Source organism: Lagopus muta, chromosome 1 (genome assembly GCF_023343835.1).
Source record: "Lagopus muta isolate bLagMut1 chromosome 1, bLagMut1 primary, whole genome shotgun sequence".
In the NCBI taxonomy this organism is placed as follows: Eukaryota; Metazoa; Chordata; class Aves; order Galliformes; family Phasianidae; genus Lagopus; species Lagopus muta.
Genome location: NC_064433.1, coordinates 9,605,372 through 9,632,178, shown reverse-complemented (window position 1 = coordinate 9,632,178; position 26,807 = coordinate 9,605,372). Strand labels below are relative to the sequence as shown.

Genomic DNA, 26,807 nt, shown 5'->3' with positions numbered 1-26,807 from the left:
GATTCATAAAGTTGTGAACAAAAGCATTAACGTTTATTAACATTCAGGGTAGCATATTATTTTCTATTGTTGGTGGGAATCAGTGCTTAAATTGAACATGACATTAGGCACTTGCCTTCAGAATGGTTTTGTGTCTGAAAATGGCAGGAGAATACATACGAAAGAGCAGGAGTTGATGTAAACAGAGTATGCAAGGAATGACAATTATGTTGGTTTTGATGGTTTTAATTTAACCATTAATGCCCGTATTTATCTGAAATGATATTCAAAACCCTGCACAACACAAGTCGCTTTGTATTTGCATTTGTTCGCATTTTTTACTTTTTCAGAAGGTGGTTTCCGTTACCTGAATGTATGTCCTGGGGCCTTCTTGTTGACTTGTCCCCCAGTTATCACCATGAAGACAGAGAGGGCCCCTACTGCAATCACACAGTCACTCAAGGGTGCAGGAGTGTAGGAGGTGAAAGCCTCCAAACCTAGATTTAGGTCACAGGGCTTAAGGTGACTTGACCCTCCACTACAAAACCCACAGCATTATGCCATAGGTCCTTGCCATGGAGATCCTTTCCTCACCATTCCAGGAGCAGCCAGTATACTCAAGCAATGAGTCAGTCAGCACTGATAACATTATCCTCCTCTGATTACAGCACATTTAAACTCTCCAGCGTATCTTTCCCTCAAGCATCCCGTTTGAGTTGACACAGGACTCACGTCACATTTTTCAGAACATTACTCAGAGAGCCCTTGAGGGCTCCATCCCAGTGAGCTAAATGAAAACTGGAGTATAAAGCATTTCCTCCAGGAATTTTAGCTCTGGTCATGTTTGATGTTATCACTCAGCATTAAGCCCTTCTGAGAAATTGAATGAAGAACAGATAATTGTGCTGAGGTTTTCTACCACTGTTATAGAAAATCAATTTAAATATATACTCTATTTTCCTTGTTGTCTTTTAGTCTGATAAAGAAATTCTATGGAAGCTTCACAGAAGTTAATTCTATCAGGTAATGAGGACAATTAAGAAGAGTAAATTTCCTTAGTGTTTTATTTATGTAGAACTAAAGTGCATTAAATGTATTTTGATATTCCAGGCAAAGTCTGTAACAACAGCTATAAAGTATGACCTGGGCTTTGGAGCAAGTCAACACAGCCACTGAAAGCCCTGCTTTTAAATAGTGCTGCACTCTCTTTCCACCAAAATCTGGGACAATTTGATAAGCTGAACCTCAGTCCTTAAGTGTGGGGGTAGTTGTTTATGAAATCCAGTCTTAAAGGGATGGAGGATATTCGGATTGATGAGTTAGAGAGTATCAGTTCTAATTTCTGAATACCAAAGGCCATTGTACGAGTACAGAAGCCTGGTGACCGCCAGAACCAGGAAATTCTATAGCTGAGGCAATCATGATTCTTTGAGCTTTTGCATTTCCTCTGCACAGAGCAAGAATACCAAGTTCTCTGGAAATCCTAGGAGTGCCAATATCTCTGTACTGACAGATCTCTGATGATCAGGTATTTTGCAGAAATATTTGGGAAAAATGGTAACAAATGCAAGGTTCCTGTACATGAATGCAATGAAAAGGGAGTGATGCTTGCTTTTTCGTAGAGGTGAGTGTTGCACTCTGAATTTTGATACACGTCATTCTGTCATTCAGTGAGAATTGAGTGACTGAAAAATGAACAACTGCCTGCTAAATTCTATCTAGACTTACAATGAGGTGGCAGCAAACAAGTAACACATTTGATATTGTAACAATTACACTCTTATTTCTTCGTTATTTCCAGAGAATATGAAAAAAAAGGATAAAAATAAAAATATGACTCCCCAAAGCCTGAAATAGAGTAAGTAGTTTTCTAGAAATTCAATATAATCTCCTTGAGAGTTGGAAAACTATCAAAACTAAGTATTCTGGATTTGTAGAATCTGGAAAAGAAGTTCGCAAGTAGTCTTCTGGATCTCTTTCATAAACATTCTCATTTTGACACCGCTGCTTACTTCATGACCCATTTTTCATCATTCTTAAATGAAATATTTCAGCATACTTAAATAGAATATTATTTAATGTCCTAAAATTGCACGAGTTACGTGTTATTTCAAGGAAATGGTACAGTTCAAAGGACCAAGATGAGACATAGGAGAATGATATTTCAAAGATTTAATCTATAGAAGTCTACATTTATTTTTGTGCTCAGAAAACTCTTGCCAAAATGAAGTGATGACAATACACTGGCATTATTATGAGTTTATTAATCATTTAGGGCTTAAAAGATCAGCTGCAGTCACAGGAAGGTCTGTATTTAACTCCCTCCATTAAGAGGCTACTTGTCTCCTGTTGATGTAATCTCACTGTGCATCTTTTTTCATGACCCCTTTTTCCCCTGGCACATCCTCATAGTGTTCCTTCACAGCCTGTTTGAAACAGTCATATTATTTCAGGATACGCAAATAACTTTCACAAAAATTAATCACTAAAAGCTGTGATATCTGGGGATTAAAAGAAGTCCCTGGTTAACTGGCAGTGACCAAGTGTACTGTTAGGGTCAACAGGGATCAGTGAGAAATCTGCAACAGATTACATATTGATTAGGTTTAAACCACTCTTACTCTCCTCAGGTAAGCAGTTCAGAATCGTTGCACAGGGAAACAGCAATTAAGGCAGTACACTGCACTGCAATTGAATGTGATTTAAAAATACTATGTGGAGTTAAAGAAGTTGCTATAGAAACAAATATATTTTAATATTAGTAATACAGTATATGTGAGCTTAATTCCTCGTTTATAAGAAATCTGTGGAAACTTGGAAGTTCAGGCTTGTCACTCTGCTGCACAGTTGCTTCAAAAGCAAGGTGTGTGCTTTATTTATTACCTTCACGTGTATAAGCTCTGTGAGACATAATTGAGCAATTCTGATTTCATCTAGTAAGTAAATTGGAGTATCACATGTGAAACAAAATCTCAAATACAAATATGATTGAAGTCAGCAAAGCTTTTTTTTTTTTTAAAAAAAAAGAAATACATGTAGCAAATTTAGCAAATGTACAGTGTGTTTTGAAACTTTGACTGATCTGACAAAGAGATTCATGCTATTCATGGAAATACTTCCTTCTGCAGTTGGTTTGTGCTGTGTATGGAATATTGAGAGGTGCAAATGGTTAACTCAGAGTCATCCTAATTGATTTCCAGAAAGCTTCTGCAGCCAGGATGGCTCCAGGTGAAGCCGGACGTGTTCATATGGTCAGGATGAGAAACAGTTTGTCATCTGGAGCCCCACAACACGAGGCTGGACATCTCTGCGCAGAATTGGTCTTGTGGATACAGTAGAAAAAGCACGGGGCAACAAATTCAGAATTCAATGTGAAGCTAAGGAATGAAACATTTAAAATGACTCTGACATTTCTTACCTTGTCTTAAAATAATTTTGTATCTGTATTCGTATGAAAATCAGTTTCATTTATTGTCTCAAATGTTCACAGATACTTAACATACACAATTTCTGAGCAACATTTTGACAATGCAGATGATGCTGAATTGGTGAGAACTGTCATTTCTCACTTCTGCAGACATGGTGAAATAATTTGGCATTGTTAAGTGCTGTAGCTAACCTGGATTGCAAGAGATGAAGGGGGAACTGCTCTTTCTTCTACACTGCTTTTCTTCTGCAGCAGCTTTACGTTTTTGTTCACAGAACTTACAATAGTAAAAGCAGCACAAAGAACTATTCAGAACATGATCACTCTCCCATTTCCAACTAGAAAAACTTTTAAAAATGCCTTTGGCAGGATTTTAAATGCACCATCTCTCTTTCCATACAAACATGGGGATAGTACAGTAGCTTTAGAGAGGATAAAAAAATTCTTTGTTGAAATAATTTGAGAAACTCTAGCTGCCTTAAGATCTCCTCCCTCAAAACTTTGATCAAAGTCCTTGAAGCAGTCCTAGTGCAACGCTATTTAAACAAAGATCAGACCTTCTTGATGAGTAAGAAGTCTTGGAACAATTTCCAAGGGCAAAGCAAGGATCTGAAGAATTAAATACATCTTACTGAACATGTCCATATCAGCTTATCAGTATTTCTCTTCTTGTGCCAACGTGATTACTAACATAAATTTTTAATTTTATGTCATGATGCTGAAGTAGTCAAATACTATTGTGTATGTTGAGAGCAATGCATATTTTCATGAGGATGAATGTGTTCTGGCATGTTTTGTTTTTGTTACCACTGACATTAAGAGCTGTGAAGATGAAAACATCCTTTATCTTGCCATTAAGCTGGTTCATTGTGAGAGCTATTTGAATAGATTCGTTGTAAAGATTATCTTGTAAAGATTATCTTCTAAAGCCTTCTTTGCCAGCAAGAAGGACTCAGTACAACTTAGGCTGTATAAATCTGTGAATATGCTAAACTAGAGATAGGCAAAAGAAAAAAAAAAGTAAGTCACAGATAGTATTGTAAGATATTTGGAAGCTTACTTCATAAAACTTAGAATCCTCATGAAACCTACATTCTATTGTCAAATATGCTCACCAGCCAAAATAGTTCCTATCACTGCATGAGAATAGGATATTCTGCTCAGGTGCTATCGAGGAATAAACATAGCACGCTGAGTTCTTAAGGAGAATAAATTGGCCATGCCATACTTTCTCTTGCTTCCATTACATCTTTTGGAAAACAATGTAATCAGTGTTGGCCAGTAAAAATGACAGCTGAAATAATCAAGTGAAGAACTTAAAGATATCAAATGAAATTTATAAACTCAATTAATACCAAGAGGGTATTTGGTGGTTTACTAAGTTGAACTGGATTTCAAATAATCAAATTTGAAAAACAGTATGGTATTTTTCTTTTCACTACAATAAATGAGGTATTCTAATTATTAGATTGATTCATTCTTTCTGATTTATTTTACACTTGATCACAGAATGGAATTACATTGACCAACTAAAGTGCAAGCTAATGTAAATGGGACAAAAGCAGTTCTTTTCTTTAGACAACTATAAGGAGGTTGAATTTGAATGGAATAAATCTGGTAAGGTAAAATCAGACCAACCATGGATTTTATTTACAGAAATACCTGCTATATTTATAGTTCTGTTTATAGTTTAGTTCCTTAAAGGTATGTTTCAGAAAGTCAAAGACAATGTATGAAATTAATACTTAAATACAGAGAAATGCTATTTTAATGCCATCATCAAGTATTGATGACAAATACAGGTTCAGTAGCACGTCAACTGAATTACTGGAATTTGATTAATCCTGCAGTCCGTCCACTGTTGAACACTATGATGATTAAATTTTCAAACACTTATCAAACTAAAGGAATGGCTTACTTGACAGCTTATTTGATCTTGGTGTTGACTTGGTGGTCGAGAGTGGGACAACTTCTCGGGCAGCCTTCTGTCGAGGCCATGTCCATTCTCCAAACGAGATTCCCTGGGCTTGTCAAACCAATCTGTTTCTTCACGACGGAGATGATAGGCTTTGAAAACCAAGGAAAGGTAAAACGTTCTGTTCCAGTGCTGGGCAAAGGGCAATAATGTGCATTGTGCATAGCAAGCATGCATAGTGGTTATTAATTGGCCATGCAGCTAAAGCAAAGTAACAGGTGAGAATTCAGACATTGAATCGAGGCATAATTTAGCTGTAAGTGATAAAGCAGAGTGAGAAGATTCTGTTTAGGTTGAAACTATAGATATTAAATATCAGAAGAAATCTACTGCTGAGTGCTGTAGCCATTTCTTCCCTTCTGATAGCTCAGAAATACACTGTAGATTCCACGTATTTCTAAAACATTTAATGAAAAAAGAGTCAAATTTAAAAAAAAAAAACAAAAACAAAAAACGAAAAACAAAAAACCTGAAAACCTTCAAAATCTTCAGCAACTTGACAAACTAACTTCCTAAACTGAATTTTTTCAATTTGGAGATCGTTTAAAACTAGTTCTATGAAAACTGAGCTTGTTTATTAAATCATGTCATCCCAAATTAAAGAAGATAGAAAGTAAAAGAAATCTATTATCTTTCTAATCCTAAGCAGAAATTTTTCAGGTGTTATCATTTTGAATTTCATCCTCTGATTTTTCAGTAAGAACCTTCTTTGTGTCTGGAAAGCTAGAGTGTTAGCTAGAATATTCTTCATGCAATATATCACTTAGTTTTTATATTTGCAATAGTTTTAAACTGGTATAAAATGTGTTGTATTAGATACTTGCTGTGGATGAAGTAGCACTGTTTCAATGAAATCAGTTTTGCAAATGCATTTTATGCCTACTGACTCTTGGGTCCTATGTGTTCAGTAACATTTCTGCTAAATGAAATTCGGGTTTCCATCTACACTGCCCATCAGTGTAAACCAAAACAATACACAGCTAAATACAATCCAATGAAAGTTTGAATATTATGTTGTAATAATAAAGAATTTGAGAATTAAGAAGAAAAACAGTATGTTTCAGCAAAAATTCTAGAAAACGCAAACCTAAAATAAGGTCAGTTGTTGCTATAGTAACAGGAGTGAATGCAATTGTACCTTAACACAGAATGTGAAGTGCAAAATGGTAGTGTCCACATCCTACCTATTTAGTTGTTAAACATAACCAACTTAGTTTAGCAAATGATTGGAAAAAAAGTTGAATGGAAAAACAAAGTCATACTTTTTCTTGACTATTTCACTCAATTACTTCAAGAATAGGAGAATATATGCACAATTTTTTAAAAGTACCCTTCTGTATGTCCTATTTGTGGTAAAAACAACCATCCCGTATTATAGTAGGTCTTGCAAAAAGACTCTTCATCTTTGTTATGCAGTCTCTTCCTGCTTCACTGTGCACAAATTTTATCTATTCCAAATGGTTTAAAAATTATCCTATAGATCAGCATATATGCATTAAATATAAACATTATTGAAGATTAGATATTGGATGGTGAGTAATTAGTTACTGAATAACTGGTCCCCATAAACCACGACAATCTAATACACGCATCATTTATGCTTTACACATTTATAGCAAATGGCTAGTGCTTGCATGTACCACTGTAACTCATCTTGACAGAACTTCTTACTGGGGCTTGTATTAAAAACCTAATGAAGTTTTTTGATCCCAGATAATAATGCTGACTATGGCAATCCATGTCACCAGCTGAGCAGAAAACAAATTTTTTCTTCCCCCATCTCACCTGAAATTAATTCTGCTAGATTTATTTCACAGAAAAGCTAGCACATACATAGAACTTTTATGCTGCAGTTCTGACCAACCTTTCTCCTCAAAATGAGATAAATGTGTGCATTTTGTATGATTTTTTTAAAAACATGGATGCATATATAGACACACACATGTCACGCTCATATGTACATATACACATTATTTTGGGCTTGATTGGTTGAGATTTGTTTCAGCTGGAAGCCTGAGAACAGCCAACATGTCTTCTGATGGCCTTAGTCAAAACGAACACTAGTTTTAGAGGACATGCTCTTGTTCTAAGCTAACAGTATGCACTCAGACTGCTCCACCTGTGAAAATTCCTGCTGGAGTCAGTAAGGTCCTGTGCTGCTAGTGAAACAGTTTTAAAAGGTGAGATTGGACTCCAGGCAGTGGAATCTGAGAAACTTCTTCAGGGATATCCCTGACCTTAACCACTCACAGATGAAATCACTCTGTATTCCATAGGTGAAAAAATACAAAGGGTCAGTTGTGTTGTAGTAATCATTTCTGTTGTAGAATTAACAAACCAGTATATAAAAGAGAAAAAATAATCCTTGAGATAAGAAAAAGAACAATTTCTCTCTCCTTAGCTGATCGACAGGGCCTATTTACCTTCATCCAATTTAGCACTAGCTTCAGTGTTCTTGAAAATTAGCATCTTCAGCATACCTTGTAGTTTGTTAAAACTGTGGCATCTTTGGGGTTAATAAATAACTACTTGCTGTATCAGAGCTTTCACAGCACCCATAATGCTGGGAGACTGATAAATGTTCCAAAAGCTCAGAACACTATTTTCAATGAGGATATCTGGATGCTGTGTTCCTTTGATAATAAAACCAATTTTTTATCTTGTTTGAAGCTTAGAATCCTAGTGCAGTTACTACTTAAGCGCCAAAACTCTTTCTTAAGATGTACTAAAGCTATGTAGATGCAGTTTATTAAAGTTATGTAGTGAAAAACAGAAAGTTTGGCCTTGCAGTCCTATCTGTATTTTCTGTTATTTGCTATGGAATACGACTTCTAAAAAATGAACATCAAGTCAAGCACATGCCTCAATTTGGACTGAATACAAGCAGTTTAACATTAATATCCTAACTTTTCATTTTTAAAAGTACTTAGACATGAAAACTTGAGCTCTGATAATCATTAGCACAAGAAATACTTTCCTAAGATTGTGCTTTAGGCTGATTTCTTTTCATGAAATCTCATCAACACCATGCAATAGCAAGGGGGTGGGGGGAAAGGGAAAAGATGAAAAGCTAAAGTTGAATGCAACCTGCCAGGGTTCCAGAGCAACTGTCCACTGTCAGGGCACTACAGAGAGAAGTGCAGTCCTGAGAAAGGAAGTCCACAACTTTTTGAAAAACTAATACATCTTCTGGAACATTTCGTATCTTACACTCATGTTACAGGAATTATTTGCAACTCAAACTGCTTCTTTTTAGACAGCATATTTGAAGATAATATCATAATGTGTTTTGATTTCTCAAGAAGAAAAAAAAAGCTTGTGAAAAATTAGAAACAATATTGCTAAACAGGGAAGCCCTGATATTCAGATATATATGTCAATCTAGTAAATACCAATCAAATCATGATAGAATGCTTCTGATAGAGTCTAACTAATCAGAGGTTAAGTTAAAACCAAAACAGATTCAACCTAACATGTAACATGTATGCCTTGTACAAATATATAATGCACTGTAGTGCAGAAAAACAATTCCCTATGATCTTATATGAGGTAAAAACCCAGTTTTTGCAGTCCAGTTTGATTATTCTTATTTTTCAGGAGGAAAGTCCTGTGTGTTGCAGAATGTGACCCTGTAATGACCCTTAATGGTCACAAATTGAGTCGAGACATGGTAACACCTATCTATTTAAATTGCATCTTGGGGTCTTTCTTTTAATTGACTTTTGGTTTAATTATAGAACTGTGTGTGCTAAGAACAGTGAGAATACTAAAATTTGTGATAAAATTAAAAAAACAAACAAACAAAAAAAAACAAACAAAGGTGGCAGACTCGAACCTCCTCTGAAACACAGACTTCATGAGGAGACTATTTACAGAATATATTGTGGTACCGGGAAGGCAAATAGATTTCATTTCTCTAATGTTTATGAAAGATCCAGTTTATGTAAAAAGGCAATAATGCAACAAGGAATAGAGAGGTTAATATAAACCTGAAAAATAAACCATACTACTTCATAATCATGCAAATCTGTCTTTATAGACAATCATTGCCATTTACAGACAATATAGCGCATGCAAAGTCTCCTTTATTGTGCAGTAAATACACATAAGAAAAAGTTAAGGGAGCGCATACAATTTTGAACATATTAATTTCATTTTCTTTCAGTCTGGCTTTATGATCTTTAAACAATTTAGAATATATTAAATCTGAACTGACTAAAACAAAAGTGGTACATAGTTTGCAATTATTCAGTACTTAACATCAGCTGAAATACTCTGCTGTACTTACTTAGAAGAAACATTTTTAATTGCACCATTTATAATACATCAGAAAGGTTCCTTTCACGAACCTAAGTGAGATAAACTCTTGTGCTTATTTGGCAGACATATTGTATGTGGTGCATAGAAAACCAGCTACACTGCATTCTCCATCAATAGAAGTAAAATACTTTATGAAAGTTTATTGAAAGATGTGATTGTCTTGCACCATCCAAATGACAAATTATCTTACATCATCACAAGTTTGAATGCACGGAAATTCACATGACAGGATGCTTTCAACAAACCGTATGTAGAATGTTATTTTGCTACCATGTTAAGCTCTATATGGTTCTAACATACAATATGTACTTAATGAACATACTATTTCAATGTAAATGTAGATCTAAAGTGGTGCATCAAGAGATGGAATTATTGGCTCTTGAATTCTACAATGAAATTTCATGCAAATAAAATCACTAGAGGCTTTTATAAAGGATTTAGGAGATTGTGTCCAAATCCCAACAAAAACTATTGCAAATAAGTTCAATGATCCACAGTCACCGGAGAAGGCTCCACATAAAGACTGATGGTAGGGCACACATTGTACACAGAATATTCTACACACTATCATTAGAAAAGTAGATAATAACAAGAGAAAAGGAAAATGCACAAGCAAAACCAAAAGGAATGCAAATCAACAATACAGCGAGCATGCCAGAGTAGCGTAACACCATCCAGAAACTGCTGTTAGGGTAAAATAAAAAAACAACAACAACCAAAAAACTCAAAAAAAAAAATGTAGTTACATAGAAGATGCACCAAGGAACATGAAGAATGAGTCTTTGCAGTATAACAAAAATTAGACACATGCATAGAAATGAGGGTTTGTGTTGTGATAGTAAGATACCAGTCTGAGGCCTAATTTACCTTCACTGTCTGACATGGCATGCTGGAAGTCATCCATGATGAAGGCTATATCTCGATCATAGCCTCGAGTCCGTGACTCCTCCCTCATATGTTGCTGGACCTCAGGTAATGAATGGCTTGATCCAAACTGGTCCCTGGTATCTGCAGATATTGGTGGTAAGGGTCCAGCTGCTGCTCTTGCCATTCCCATTGGTTGACCAACGGGACTTAGTGGGCTTTCTTCCTCTGAGTTCTGTGCTACAATTGGGATCCTTCCCCTGCTTTGGCTAATAGGTAGACTGGTGGGTTTAGTTCTTCCAGAAGGTGTTGCATGGCTAAACGAAACATCTAGGGGTTCAGCTTCTTGGGCTTTCAGTCTTAAAGAAGAACTGGAAGAATCCCTTTTCAAAGACAAATCAAGCCCATAAACTGAGGAGGGTCGGGATGAGGGTCTAGATCTACTACCACTGCTATAAGACTTGTCTGCTTCATCTTGTAAGGTGGATCTCATTGTTGGACCTAGTGCAGCCCCGAGGCCTGCACCAATGGATGAAGTTAGTGGTGTGCCCATGTATTTTTGTTGGTCAGTGATGTTTTTTCTAAGGCCAAAAGTTATATCATCCTGAAGAAGCCTTGCCCTAGTAGTAATTCCCCCAAGTGATGATGTGCTTGATGAAGTCATGTAGGTTGAATAGTCAGGCTCAAGGTCTCTACTTTCTTGGATAGGTGAAAACTTTGTTAGTTTGGGGTCTATCAAACCTTTCTTGTGTTTTGACTGCTTCTGGTAAAGGAGGGCTGCTGGAAGCTGCTTAGCAGCCTGTTTCTCAAGGGTAAGCCTACCTATGCTATATTTCTCAGACTTGGGAAAGTGCCTGAAGCTGCCCTCCGGGTGGTAATACTGTGATAGGCCAGCCAAGTGATCAAGACTTTCTGCACCTCTACGGAACTCCTGCTTTATCTGGTGTTTCAGAAGTTTGAGCTCATAAGGGTCCTCCATTGGGTCTTCATCAGCTTTAACATAGGAATGTAACCTAGAAGAAGTCTGCAGTGGTGCTAGGAAGTCTGATACTTCTTGTGCTCTCCTGGCCTCAGTTGTGCGAAGCAGTCGATCTGTTTTGGTTAGATCTTTTTCATGGAGGCTAAAACCAGAACCAAGTGTTCCTGTTCCTTTAGTAAGCTCACCTATATCATCAATCAGTACATAATTTCGGGGTGTGTGGTGGTGGTCTATATCTGCATAGAATGAATCTGCAGATATGCTTGATATAGGGCTGCTTGCTATGCTGTTTCTCTCATCTAATCCTATCCTTAAGTCCAAGGTAGTGTACTTACTGCCTAGCTGGGATACTGCGTAATTATTGTCAGTTGAAACTGGTGCTATCATGAGAGGTTGATTGCGAATCACATCATAGTTTGTTGTTATCTTAGGCTCCAAATATAATGGAGTTTGTCTTGGCTTTGGCTGTATCACCATCATCTGTGATGAGAGTTGATAGGATGGCTGTTGAGTTGGTGGAGGTTGAGCCTGTGGAGTAAAGGACATAGTAGCTCCTGTTTGGAAAGCTGTCTGGGTCTGATAGGGGGAAACCTGCTGGTGATACAAAGGCTGCTGTTGTTGGTAATGTGACTGCTGTGTGAACTGAGTTGGTGCTTGCGTAGGCAGAGCAGGAGATGAATACTGATACTGAGCATATGGGCTTGTAGCAGGGGCAAACTGTGTCTCAGGCTGGGTTTGTGGTGGCATAAACTGATTGAATTCTGTCTGGGGTGCAGTACGTGGTCTTTCCAAGCCGTGTTGAGTTTCTATTCTGGTTGACCTGGTACTATTAACTTCACTGTCTGACATATAATCACGTTCTTCTGCTACTCCTTGGAGATAGGCACGCTCTCTCTTTTCTCTTTCTTTCAGTAAGGCTTCTTTCCTCCTATTAATGCCCATTTCCAAATACCTCAGTTTGGCATCTATTTCTTTTTCCTCCTCATCTAGCTCTGCTTGCTTCTTCCTAAGCTTGGCTGATTCCCGTTCAACCAGATCCAATTCTCTGTCTATATCCTGAAGAATTTTGGCTCTGGCCATAGTGGTGGTCCTACAAATCCTTCTGCGTGAAACTGATCCCACAGAAGTATATGCTGACTGAGTTCCTGCTGTTGCTTCCTCTGGAGGTGGGTTGGGCAGAGTCCTCTTCACCTTTTTCTGAGTGCCAGATGGAGTGATGCTTGAAGAACCTTTTGTCTGCAACAGAAGAAACAAGACTCAATCACTATTCTGGAGGCTTGATTGCCTATAGATCACAAGGAATCTAAAGCCTTATTAATGGTACGGCTTTGTATCTTAGCCACATACTTTCTGTAACAAAGAGGAAGTATGTGGTGTCCTCGAATAAACTTCAGGAAACAGGATCACATAAATTCTTGTAGCCTGTTGAAGATCAAGAAAATGAGCAGTCTAATGCAAAATAAGGGAGATACTCACTAGGGCTTTGTTTAACCTGACACTGAAAAATTTATGTTATATTCTTGAAATGGAATTAATACTGTAATTTAAAAGTTACTTTTTTAAATCTTGACATACCTAAACACATACATTATATGTATATGTGTTAGGGTGAGGTTAGTATATGCAGATCTATGCACTGTCCTTTTACTTAACATTTAATGGAAATAATTTATATGTATAATTATAAATGTACATACATAGATATTTACGTCTATATATAAACATATACTTGTACAGTGTAATAGAAATCTCTGAGTAAGATTCTGAGTGCATACTGATCAGTTACAACTTGAACTAAAATCCAGACATCAAAGAACTTTCTAGTGCCAACCTACTTGGTACAACAGGTAGTCCAGTCCCTTAGTCAACCTTCCTGTTTTTCTTTAACTCCACTGCTATACATTACAGCATCAAAATTTATGCGACATAAAAATACAATAATCTACTTCACGCCAGGTGCGCAGAACTCCCCACAGTTAATAGTAGGAGGGTGATTAATGCTTCTCTAAGAAAAGTACATATCATATACTGATGAGATACTTTTTGGAGCTCTCTACTCTCTCCATCAGCTAGGAAACAGGCTAGTTACACACAACTAGTTAGATGCAAGCTACAATGCCCTCTACATTACTAGTGCTTGTGAAAGGTTTTGAAGTAAATGTAGGCTCCTTTTCAATATAGATACAATGAAACATTAAATTTGAATGATTCGGAGATTGTACCCTGTCTTTCCAACAGCTTCTTATGGATTTTGCCATAGTTAAGGATAAAGAATTGGTCTATACACGTACACAGGAATAATCACACCAGCTATTATAGAATGCAGCCTTCTGAGAGAAAAAATACAGAAACACTTCAGTGATCTTTAAGTAATGAAATAAAAAGAATATTAACCAACTTGTCACTTCTGCCTCCGCAGGCAAGCACAGTACTTTCCAAGCATTAACTATTATTAATTAAAAATGGAATTTCTACTTAAATAAATGCTACTTCACTCAAATAAGAAATAAATAGGAATAATTTTAATTAGCAATAAAATAGCAGTTGTCCTAGTTTGTTTGACAAGAAAGTCTAAAAGTTTTTAGTGAGCTGACAACCTCTTTTTCTGCTAAGCTTAAGCTAATCTCAGCAAATCACAATAATCCACATTTGTAATGGATCTTTAGAAAAACATTCAGTACATTTTCAAGTGCCATTTAATCTCTTTTCATCGTCTTCATTTCAATACCATCAACTTTTGTATGTTTCAGATTTCAATAAATGTAATTTAATTTTGTTTTCAACTTCCCTTTCAACTTCAATGTCCATTCCCCAAACCCATATTGTGCCAACAAATCAAAGAACATAATTTTTCTAGCTGTAGTGTGTAGCTACAATCAAAGACGAATTAATCATCTACAGTAGGTCTAGTTGGCTATTAATTTATATTGTAAATTCAGTCCAATACCACTATTCTCCCCTCCCATATTCATATAGCAATCACAGATGGTGAATTGATCACAGATGGTCACCAGTTTTGGGGAACAGCTATTAATAACACACTCATTAAAAGATCTGTAACATTTACAGAATTATTTTTGGACGCTAGCTATATTGCTGATGAATAAATCCCATGTCAACTAAAACTGCACTGTATTGAAAAAAGTGTCGTCATTTAATAACTTTGTCTACATAAAAAGACTACATTTGTTTACATATCAGATTGATGAACACTACAGGAAGACCTGAGGCTTGCTTTTGGAGAAGTATTTACAACCTATAGAACTCAGCTACTACTCTCATAAGATTTACACTTGAAAAAATGATTTTAATACTGTGATAAAATGTTATTTTCTTTCTTCCTAGATATTTTCATGATCAGTTGTATCAACATGTTACCTAGGAACTGTGTTAGTAGATGTAAAGGAAGTTCAACTTCAGTATTTTGGTAGATAAAAATTTAGAGTAGTAGTAAATTTATTTATTTATTTATTTATTTTGCATTTTCGTTGCTGGAAGGGATTGGGGAAAACAGCCAAGCTAGGTCTGATCTACACCAAATTCTAATCTCTTTAAGCAGCAAGAAAATATTGGATCAAGAAAGTATTGGAAGTGGAAAGGAATATTTCCACTATCAACGCTCTGTGTATTTTAGGTTACTGTAGTATGAGCATAAAATTATGCTCATTTTAGGTTTAAAGTACCCAAAGGAAAGAGAGAAGAAACCTTCATCGGACTACTACAGAAAGAAATTAAAAAATCATCAAGTATGGACAAGCATTCCTCAGGCTTACAATTACTATGTAAATGCTAAGTTGGATGTAAGGCAGGTGACGTTAGTGAGCTCTTTGGTTTAAGAAGCCACAATATTTTCTGCCATATCTTATCATATTTTCCACCTTCCTCATTCTAAGCTATCTGCTTCTTGTCATCTGTTATTGTCTTCCGTGATTTTTACAAATCTTTCCGTGTTTAGCAAATCATTGCTTTGCATGCTGACTGTAAATCTCTAGAACTAATTTATTCTGCTTCTTTTACCATGACAACCTTTTAAAGTATTAATTTATTGCTGGTGATTACATAGAATTTCAACCTACTCTGGGACTTCCCTTTGGGATGGATACAATGGTAGTCATATCAGCTTCTGAGGTGAACCTGAACTTGCAAAAATAACCCGAAAGCTTGTGCTTGAGACAAAGCTATAGATACGCTTCCCTCAGTACTACAGAGTAAAAAACTGACAAAGAAACAAGTTTGCCCAAGGCAAGGATGTTGGAGCTCAATAATATTTAAGGTCACTTCCAACCCACGCCATTCTATGATCCTATGATCCCTTCTCCCAGTAATTTGTATTGTTAACAAAGTTTTGAAAATAAAAATAGGAGAAGAATACATTCCTCAGTCTTGCAGTTTAATGACAAGATCACAGAGAGGAACTCAAAATACAAACAGGTTTAGCAAAATCTTTCTGCCTGACAACATTGCTAGCTGGTTGAGGGAAGGGAATTGTATTGCTCTGCTCTGTGCAGATGCAGCCTCACCTTGAATACTGTAGGCAATTTTGGGCAACACAGCATAAGAAAGACATAAAACTGTTACAGAACATCAAAAAGAGGGCTATGGCAAAGGGTTTAGAGGGGAAGACATATGAGGAGTGGCTGAAGTCATTTGCTTTGTTCAGCCTGGAGAATACAAAAGGAGGCCTCATGGTGGCCTACAGCTTCCCCACTGCCATGGTTTAACCCAGCAAGCAGCTCAGCACCATACTGCTGTTTGCTCACTTCCCATCAGTGTGATGGAGAAGGGAACTGGAAAAAAGGCAAATAGATTGCAATAGATAGTGATGTTAGACTACCTACACTCCATGACACCATGAAAACTAAAAGTAAACCATGTCACAGCAGAAGACACCCCTTTGCCACAATCCTCTGCGAACTCAACAGTGTGGAGGAAAGTGCTGTACACCACAGAGGAACAAAAAATATTTCTCATCCAAGTTTTTGTGGACCCTTCTGGACTTTACATCTGTGATGTAGATACCATATAGCCAATGGCTAGAGGTTTGTTACTCTTGGTAACAAACAGAGCAAGAACATCGAGGAAGTTCTCTCAACTAGCTGGTACAACATCCATGACAAATCACAGTTTGGAAACCAAGTAAAGGAAAACAGAAATTTTGCAACATAAGGAAAATGTATTCAAAAGTGTATTTATAAAATAATACAGTGGAATAATACAAACTCTGCACAGTGTCTAACCATCAATAAAACCCTACCAGCCAACCAGCACTGTCTTTCCTCAGGTGTCTTTGCTGATAATGGGAGTGGAAGAAGAGTTAAGAAGAGTCAGATGAGCTGAATTTGGCCTTGTGTATAGGAGGGAAATACCCTGTTTCATGAGTAATATGACAGCTTTTCTTTAATGGAACTATCATCTTTTACTTTTCTGGAGCAATTTTGCTCTGGGAACTGAGCAGTGGAGCAGAAAACTAGTTCCTAAATCACACAGCAGCATTGGAATGCCAGTCAGTCTGATTTTCTCTCCTTTTTTTTTTTTTTTTTCTTCACTCCTTTGGATGCTTTGTAGTGATAAGTATCACCCTGTCAAAACCAGTATAATTTTTTTAGAAATAGTCTATTCCAAAACAATATGCATTTTTTTCTTTCATATCTTTCAGTTAGAGTCTCTCATTCTTCAAATGAGCAATTCTGTACTTCCCATCCTTTTGCTCCTTTCTTTTTCTCTGTGAAATTGTTTGAAATTGACATTTTTACTTCAAATGCAAGAGGAACAGCACAGTGCACTCCCTAACAGCTGATGTGACATGAGATATCAGTGTCTTTCCTCAATAAAACACATAAAAGGACATATGCTTCTTTTGATCTCAGGAGGAAAAAGGAGAAATTCAATGAAAATTTGATATTCAAACTACAGACAGATGTGGAGTTCACACGGTGGTTTTCAAAGTGATCCAAATTAAATGATCCCAGTTCCCTCAGCTGCTCTTAATAAGATTTGTGCTACAGACCCCTCAGCAGCTTTGTTGCCCTTCTCTGGACATGCTCCAGGGCCTCAATGTCTTTCCTTTAATGAGGGGCCCAGTCAAGTGCAGCCTCACCAGTGATGAGTACAGAGGAATGATCATCTCTCTGGTCCTTACAGAGTTTTAATTATGTACGTATATCAGTATATTAAAAACTACAAATAAACTTCACAGAAAGAAAACACTCCTCTCCCAATCCCCAATACTGTATTTTTACTATAAACTCTAGTTAGTATTCCATGTACTATTTTACTACAGACATAGTTCAGAACTGGCCTGATTTAATAAGGATTTTTTCATACCATCAATTCAGAGATACTTTTGTGAAGTAAAATCTTTCCCTAACTGTAAATTCTTTGTGATTTTTTTTTTCAGAAGATAGTCAGAAAGTATCCAAATGAATGGATTTATCTAGATTCTATTTTCCTCATGACCCACAAAAGTTTTTGAAGATAAGGTTTTTGAAAAATACTCTGCTTCTATAACCTGAAAGATTATGGAATAAATGACAAAACATTTTGTACAAAGTATGTTGAAGTCTCTGCTCTGCATAACAAGTTGTAAAAGAGAAAGATTCACCACCTGAAGAAAAAAATAATGACAAAACTAAAATTGCTATAAGTTGGTGCTTAATAATAGAAAAAGGCTGCAGACTGACGAGGGCTATATTCTATATTACAATACATTATACCACACTATAACACCATTAGTGTTTCTTCATCATCACTTATTTTTTTACCCTGTCGTTTCAGCAGCAGTGTGCATTATGTAAAGGAGTTCAAAACTGCAGATACATACTCAGAAATTCCCAGCTTAACCTGTGGAAAGTTATCAGGTCTGTGAAGCAGATGGACCATTTGCTCCCTGTGTTTAATAAAGATAAAAATTGTTGTATGCACATGATGTGCTGTTATCTCCAGCACTCTCTGTTTTCAGATTTAATTAATTAATGGCACAGAGCTGTACCTAAGTAGCACATTCCGATGCAGAGGCTATGTGATTCTGCCACTGGTATTTCAAACCAGTTATTTTAAAGGATACTGTACAGAGGATTAATTGTAAATTTCAGATTTAGTTGATAATGAAGCTATTTGTGGCAGTAGAAAAAAGCACCACACTCCTTCATCTTGGAAGGACAAATCTATGTAATAAATCTTTTTTGCATGGGGTCATTCACTCACTGTAATTAATAACACACAGTTTCACATCATGTAACATACATGATTATACGTAATTCCTTTCAATCAGAGGAACATTCTTCCTGTTTGAAGCTCAGATCTCATCTACTAAAAATTTTACTGGATTGCGAAGAGACCCAGTCAGTGAGAACATACTTCTAATTCTCTCCCTTTGCAGTCAGAGAATCCTGGCCAGAAAGTGCTGGTGAGAAAAATTCAGAACAGTTTATGCTTATCAGTAGGACATGTGTTTGCTGAATTAACACCATCTGTTTTCAACTGATATCAGACTACTTTCAGTTTTCAGATTAATTAAAGAAAAAAAGTACCCTCTCTCAAAAACAATGGAAATATTAATCTTGTTTTACAATAAAAAGCAAACAAACAAAGAAGGTGTGAGAAAATCTTGTCTTTTTCTGCCTACTCTCTGCTACTTGCTTCCTCCAGTGGATAGTGGCTGACAGGACCTCACATGCTGCTCCACAGCCTGTGTTTATTTGCTAGACTGAGAATTCATCTGCCCAAATGCAGACATAAGGTACAGAGCTAATCTGAGCTAGTCTTCCACACTATTGAACTGAAAGAAAGCAGATTTTTAATTCAGCTCTCCCCATAATGACACCTGTTTCTCATAATGGCTGTAGAAACAACCTCATGTGACACAAACGTGACCCGTACATGTCTCAAGACATGAGACATGGCAGTTCCACTCCTAGCAATTGCTGCAGTTTGAATTCCTGGTTTTGCCTCCTCATGCAGCAGCTGTTTTGTAGCTGAATTCAATCATTTTCTCCATGCAGGAATCTCACCACCTCAGCAGTCAGAGGCTTTGGGCTCCATTCTTTCTGACTTAGAGGCAGTGTTTATTCCATTCTGCACTTCTAATGCTTTGCTCCCCTGGTCTAGATTAAAGGAGACAGAGTGAGTAGAGCCTTATTAATCACTTTCTCTGAAATGTGGTTCATGCTGGGGGACAACAGCCATGTAAGTCTAGCTGTAAAACACGGATTAGACAAACTTCTCAAACATCTGACTGCATAATGCAGGTCTTTCTTTATGTGGCTACACCTCCTGTCTTTTCAGCTCAACCCTGAGTTCATCCACACTGCTGTGTGCCTGGAAAACAACTTGTATTAATTTTCCTTCCTTCCCTTTCCAAAAGTGCTCTAAAATTTACTACTGCAACATTTTCTACTGTAGAAAAACACACTTCTTACTCCCCTCCAGTAGCATATAAGCTCTGCAAGGTTTACCAGGTTTGGTTTATCGGAACCAACAGTGCTTCATAGTGGTGGCACAGCTATCAAAATATCCAGCATTACTCCAGTGAACAACAGCACAGTTGAAGGAGTCAGCTCAGTACAACTGACACAGAACAATTTGATAAACCTGTGTTATATCATCAGCTAAAAACTCTCAAATAAGCCGAAATCCTCATTCCAGAATGTGTGTTTACACTGTCTAATTCTACATAACAGATTGAATAGTGAAGTTAAGAAGACTGATGATGATTATATTTCTACATCCATATTAGAAGGCATGACAAGACCCTTTATTCAACCAGACTTTTGTTGTGAAGTAGCAGAGACATGCAAAAAAGGTAAAAAAACCTCAGAGGCTAAATTTCATATGAACACTTACACGTAACATTTTAAAACAGAATTTGGTCAGGCAGACTGTAGACAGTGGTTTATGACACTCGCCTTTCCTGTTGACTCCTCGTTTCCAAGTTTCATCTCATTCCAACAACTCAGAAGCCTTCTAGTCTGCAGCAAGTTCTACACAATCTCCTCCACCTCATCTGGACAGGTCATTTTCTCCATCAGTTCAGCTTGTGAACCCATTCCTGTCACTTCTCTGCAGTTTCTCGGCACCTCTCTGAACTTCTGCATGCAACATTTTTTCCCCTCTCTCTCCACTCCTCTTTCTCTGAAGCATGAGAATTCCCTCTAAAATATGCTCTGCTGCTCCCAGGATAGGAGCAATCTCTCTCCAGAAGCTTCCAGCTAAGCCAAATGAATGAAACCAAACCTGACAACAAACACAAGAGCAGATCATCTGCCACAGATGGCCATACTTATGAAGTGTGAAAACCACTCACAGTATGCCCAGATTTTCTGTTACTTTTTTTCTACAAAGTGTACTAGCCAGACCACACAAAAAATATATCCCCATTCTTATTCTCACATAAAAGTGGATATTCCAGTTTGATAGAAACCCATTTTTAAGCAATACAAGTTAAACAAAACCAAATTACCTTCTCACACCCCACTCAAAATCTCCAAAGAGCCCATCTTTTGAAGGTAGCACTAATATGCTTACTAATTAGCTTACAAAGAAACTTGCTATATTGGTATATTGATACAAAATAGAACTTTTCATGGAAGAAGAACAGCTTTCATTATTTCACCTGTTTAAATTTATATCTTTTTCTTTTTTTCTTTTTATGATATATTTGCTGATATATTTTTAAAGCTGACTGTTTTAGGAATTATTATATATAATTTATATGACACTGAAATTTTCAGAAAAGCAAGTGCTCCATTTTTTTATAAATTCATCCAACAGCTTATTGTCAATGTGACATTCAAACTGCATAGGGACAGGGAAGAAGAAAGCAGTGATATTCAATGAATTTTCTTTCTCCTATTTTAATATCAATATTTAGACTCATAACTTTCTTATTTTCTGTTATAAACAGGACAGGAAGATAGAAATTTGGTGAGCTTATAGTAATGTAGTTGAAGAAAAAGCACAAGAAAAATAGAACGTGCTTTTCACAGTGCTTACCATGGTTAAATAAGATTGTGCTGCCTGGAAAAATACAGAAATCCAGATCTTATACCTGAGCCTTCTGGTTTCTGAATGTATTCTGATGAGGTATCAGCTAGGATTGTTTCCAAATACACACTTGGATTGTTTATCTTTTCTGCCTTTTTTATGTGTGTTCTTCTCATCGTCAAGTCATTTCTCATAATGAAGATTGTTGCTAATTCATTTTTAGATCACTGAAGGAGGAACCTAGTATGGTTTTTTACAGTACTTTCTGATGATATTACTTATGTTAATTGATCTTTGATAAGTACATAAACAAAAATAAAGAACATTTCCATAATCTGTAATGCTTATAGAACTAGCTGCTTCAGTATTTTAGCAGGAAACATTGCTTTAATTTTCAGATCTCTCTTATGGAATCTGAATGCATAGTAATCATTCCAGTACCTCACTGTACATATAGCAGACAGGAGCCAGGCTGGCTGAACAGTGATGATGATTATTTTGACTGATGAATCATCAATGCCATTTACCTTACCATGCATTGTCTAGGGGCTCTGCACGAGTGTGCAATTCTTTATCATGTAGTTTGAACATCAGCTTACATACAATCAGCAAGTACTGAAGTTATGATTAAATATTTCTCTTTATTTGCTCTCCTCTCCTGGAGAACATTCAGTGACTTGGTATCTGACCACAGTCAACAGTTTTAAACTATGATGTTGCTTTTCCACCACAACCTTGATTCCCTCCTCAAGCATTTTATAGGCTATATATTCATGAAATATTACTACAATGCAGTAATACAGTAATAATTTCAGAGAGGTAAGATGACCAAGAATTAGAAAAGGGAACATAAATATCCAATATATTTTAGCACAAAGTAACATAAGAAGAATAATATTTCATAAATTGTAGAGCAATTCAAATTCAAGACCAAGTAATGATGAATAAACCACTGTCACAGTGGTGTCTTATAAAAAGCAAACCTTGAGCTCTTTGCAAGACATAAAAAGATACTGTGAAGAGAAGATAATGCTATTACTTTCTTTTATGATCATAGATCTGGAACATATAATTAGCCTGCTCCACCAAGAAGAAATTTCCTATTACTCATGGAACTATATAACAACATTCTAATTTAGGAGAAATATTTAAAAATATATCTATTTCAAAATATTTCAACGTATAAATTATATAAAATATAAAAGATATATATTTTTCAATTCTGTCTTCAGTTTAAAAAAAAAAAAAGAAATTTCATAGATATAAAAAAGATGTTTTGCTTTTAATGGTTAACACTTAGTAAACATTTAAAAGGAACCTTATGACAATTTTCTGTGCGTAAAACAAGTTCTGTAAGAGAGGAAAATAACACCTAACCTGAGAAGCCTACCAACTATTCTTTTCTGAAAGTATATGAATTAGTCGCTGTCATAGACAAAAGTTGGAAGGAGATAGACACTGACATGAAACTGTGCTGCAGAGTCTATACTCACAGAACTGTTCCAATTTTTGAACTGCGTTTGGAAACATAACAACAGCTACAACAGAAAGGCGGAGAGCGTTCAACTTGTTCTTCAGCCTTTTCATGCTATATGACCAGCTCAGGAAAAACTATAAATTATTGATTGCTCTTCATCTGTTCTGCACTAAATTTTCCAGACTAAGCTCCAACTCTGAACACTCTGAACTGCAGGAAATAATAATTATAATACATTTCTTTAAAAAATGTTTTGGTATCTAATAATAAATTATTTGTACTGTATCTTTCAGCAAATGGCAGTGACTTTCAGAAAGACATTTAGAAATACAGTGCTATCCTAAGCCATTTGTATGTTTCTCCCTATTACATAATAATTGACTATTTAGTATGATGACATTGAAATATACTTTATGTTTCTTTCTTATGCTCTCTTATGTGACCAGGAGACCTTTCTTGTTCCACTTTATTTTCTCTTTTATTTCTCACTCTGTGTCTGTGTAGCATAATGTAGCAATATGGGTAAGATAGCTGTCAAAGTTACTAGTGATTGGTGTAAATAGCATAAAAAATCTGATGCAGAAGACTTCTAGGTCTCAGCCATTCTGTCAGTATCTCTAGTTCATAATATACATTCAAAGCAATTCCATATATCAGACTCCTGGTTTTTAAAGCAAACAGCTGATTATCATTGCCTGTCACTTTCCAACAACTTTATTGACTGTATTGTCACAGAATAACAGAATTACAGAATGACTGAGTTTAGAAGAGACTGGTAGAAGTCTTCTGATTCAGACCTCTGGCTCAAGCCGGGCCAGCCGCATGAAGCTGCAAGGACCATGTTCAGACAAATTCTGAGAAAGGAAAAATATTTCTAGAACAATTTAGACAAACAAATCTTTTTACAATTAATAAAGACTTTTTCTTTCCCCAAAAATATTTCCAATAACATTAAAATAAAATAAAATAAAATAAACACAAAGAATCGGGGGTGGGAAGGGAGGCTTCATCTTCCAAACAAAAGAAAAAAAAAAAAAAAAAGAGCATTTTTCCAAATCACTGTGTTTGACAGCTTAATGGTGAGAACTGGCTAGTGTTTCCTGAACTGTGTTATGTATAAAGCAGCATAAGACATACTCAAGGGTATATAATTTACTTCTGATACGAAGCAGTACAATGGCCCAAGTGTCATCACTCTTGAGCCAGACAGCAATAACACTAACTGGTAAAGCATGGGAAAGGTTTCTATATTCCGTCTATCTGAATGTATATTCACATATCAAAAACATTAAAATCCTTGGGTACTAAAGGCAGTATAAGCCAATTAAGATGTTTGGAGCTTGAGGAGAGCTGCTGCTATACGAAGGGAGGCTAAAAGTTCCCTGTGTTTGCAGAAGACAGCTAATTGATGTCTTCACACAGAGGGTGATGACACACTGGAATAGGATGCTCAACAAGGTTGTGGATGCCCCCATCCATGGAGGCATTCAAAGTCAGGCTGAATGTAGCTCTGGGCAGCCTGGTCTAGTGGTTGGCAACCCTGCACATAGCAGGGAAGTTAAAACTACATGATCATTATGGTCCCTTTCAACCAAGGCCATTCTATGATTCAAATATCAGAGGTGGGATTACTGAATGTAGACTTACAACCTTCTAAGAGATGCACAGTGAGGGACTGAAATCACAAGTTACACAAGGGAAATCATGAATTCTTTGCTATGGGAGCAATTAAGCTCCAGAACAGGCTGCCCAAAGAGGCTGTGAAATCTGCAGAGATTCTCAAAATTCAAGAGGCTGTCCAACCTAACTTTAAAACTAGCCCAACTTTGAGGTGGAGGTGGGACTATATTATCTCAACACACTGCTCCCAATCTGTTGAGTTGGTGATCTTTTTCTCAGGCACTATGATGGCTGCAGTGCTTGGCTATTTAATGTTTTCAGAAGGCAATACAGGCAATCACATCCTTATGGATTTCTTGTCAAGATGCTGTGGAAGGTGAGAAACAGTAGGGATTTCAGTATTTATTCTTACTAAATAAGAGCTTCAATGTAGGCAAGTATTCTACAAGTGCAGTGTTGTTGAGATGAAAGATACAATTAGTCATGTCTACAAAATATCCTTCAGAAAAGCCACTTTGCTTTTATTTATGTATATATGTATATGTACATATGAAAAAGAACAATTTTAAGTTAAACAGTAACAGATGCATGAAGCAAAACAATGTTACTTTTGTAACTTGTCACAAGTTGTTGTCGTCTTCTATGAGCTCTTCCACCAAATGATGAAGGAATTAAAAAAATAAAATAACTGCCTAGGTTATAATTCTCTCAGACAGGCAATGTTCAACGAGGCTGTAAGAACATAAGGACTCAGAGCAGCCTACACTACTGCTGTCAAAAGAACGACTTTTAAAGAAGTATGTGGAAGCATTACTATAAAACTCTCTGTACTATTATATCACTAATCAAATGAGCAAAGGACAAACTTGTTGATTCCTTTCCTTCCTTTCCACTTCCTTTCTACAAGGCTGTAATATTTCTACTACGGAAATTATACTTGGGTATAATAAAAGGAGCATCAATGTGATGTAAGTGATTAACCAGACAGTAAAATTTCTGAAAAAGACAGCCACTGGCTCCAACTTACACTCAGACAAATGTATCAGCTTCTTTCACTGTTACCCTCTACACCATCTACATGTTGCCCAGCAAGATTGTGGATGCCTCCTCCCTGAAAGCATTCAGGGCCAGGCTGGATGGGGCTGTGAGCAAACCAGTTGAGTGAGAGGAGCCTCTGCTTATAGAAGAGGGGTTGAAACCAGGTAATTTTAAAGGTCCCTTCCAACCCAAATCATTCTATGATTCTATTATATATGCAACAAAACCACAACAATGCAAGAGCATATAGAAAATGTGCTCCATAAGTTCATTGAGTAAATACTACTTACATGCTGCATTATGATTTCCTGAGGCGCAGCGTTCTAATCCTATACAGGATTAGAAAATAAACATCAAGGCTCAAATTCCTTTTCTCCATATTAGGCATAAATTTTAGGGAGGTAACTCTCATTCTGATTCACCTTGTCTATCATCTCTCCTGATCTTTTCACTTATGGCAACTGCTGACTGTCTACACCTAGCAGTTGTCCAGATTTGCAGAAATCAGCATTTAAGTTATTTATCTCACACATACTGAGAAAGTCTCCAGCATTTAATCCTCTTCAGATCCTTCATCTATACTACTTATTTTTAAACTCTGTCTTTACTTTTAGTTAATGGCTAGCTCACCTCAGGATCCTACACCAGAGAATAGGCTTGCCAGGCAGTGTAAGAGCACCAGCAGACTCAATGCTTGAGCTGCATTTGGCAATAGCCAACAGCTTGCCAAGTGAGTAAGGCAACAGAATGAAAGCTGCACTTCAGCAGGAACCACTCAGATAGCATGAGAGAAGGTGTCAGAGAGGGACTGGCTGGGAAACAGAAGTAGGGATTTGCAAGGAGATCAGAGAGAAGATATGGACAGATGGGGAATGTGAACAGAAACAGAGCCTAGATCCAAATCCAGTCTGTGAGAATGCAAGAAGTTCTGGAGGAGGAGAGCCAAAAGGCAGGCTTCATCCGTACTCTCACACAGAAGGATAGAAGGAATACCAAGAAAGAAATTTCAAGCTCTGCCCAAGCATTTTATACTTTAAGTCATATCTGAATTTTGATTTTTTTAGTACTTTTATTGTCACACTTCTGAAATTTGATGGATTGATTTTGTTTTTATTATTTTTAATTTTCTACCTGTATTGTCTGTACC

At 36.6% G+C, this 26,807-nt stretch overlaps 2 protein-coding genes across 8 annotated transcripts in view; both read right to left on the bottom strand.

Moving 5' to 3' along the window:
* Positions 1-26,807, bottom strand: part of LOC125688256 (uncharacterized) — a 494,473-nt gene that overhangs the window by 35,849 nt on the left and 431,817 nt on the right. The gene's annotated exons all lie outside the window — the stretch shown is intronic.
* Positions 1-26,807, bottom strand: part of PCLO (piccolo presynaptic cytomatrix protein) — a 318,968-nt gene that overhangs the window by 132,004 nt on the left and 160,157 nt on the right. For all 6 annotated transcript variants that reach the window (XM_048934047.1, XM_048934048.1, XM_048934051.1 and 3 more), the window contains exons 7-8: positions 10,569-12,780; positions 5,325-5,473 (exon numbers count right to left, since the gene is read on the bottom strand). In XM_048934047.1, the coding sequence (XP_048790004.1) occupies positions 5,325-5,473; positions 10,569-12,780 (2,361 nt within the window). The remainder of the gene's footprint in view (positions 1-5,324; positions 5,474-10,568; positions 12,781-26,807) is intronic.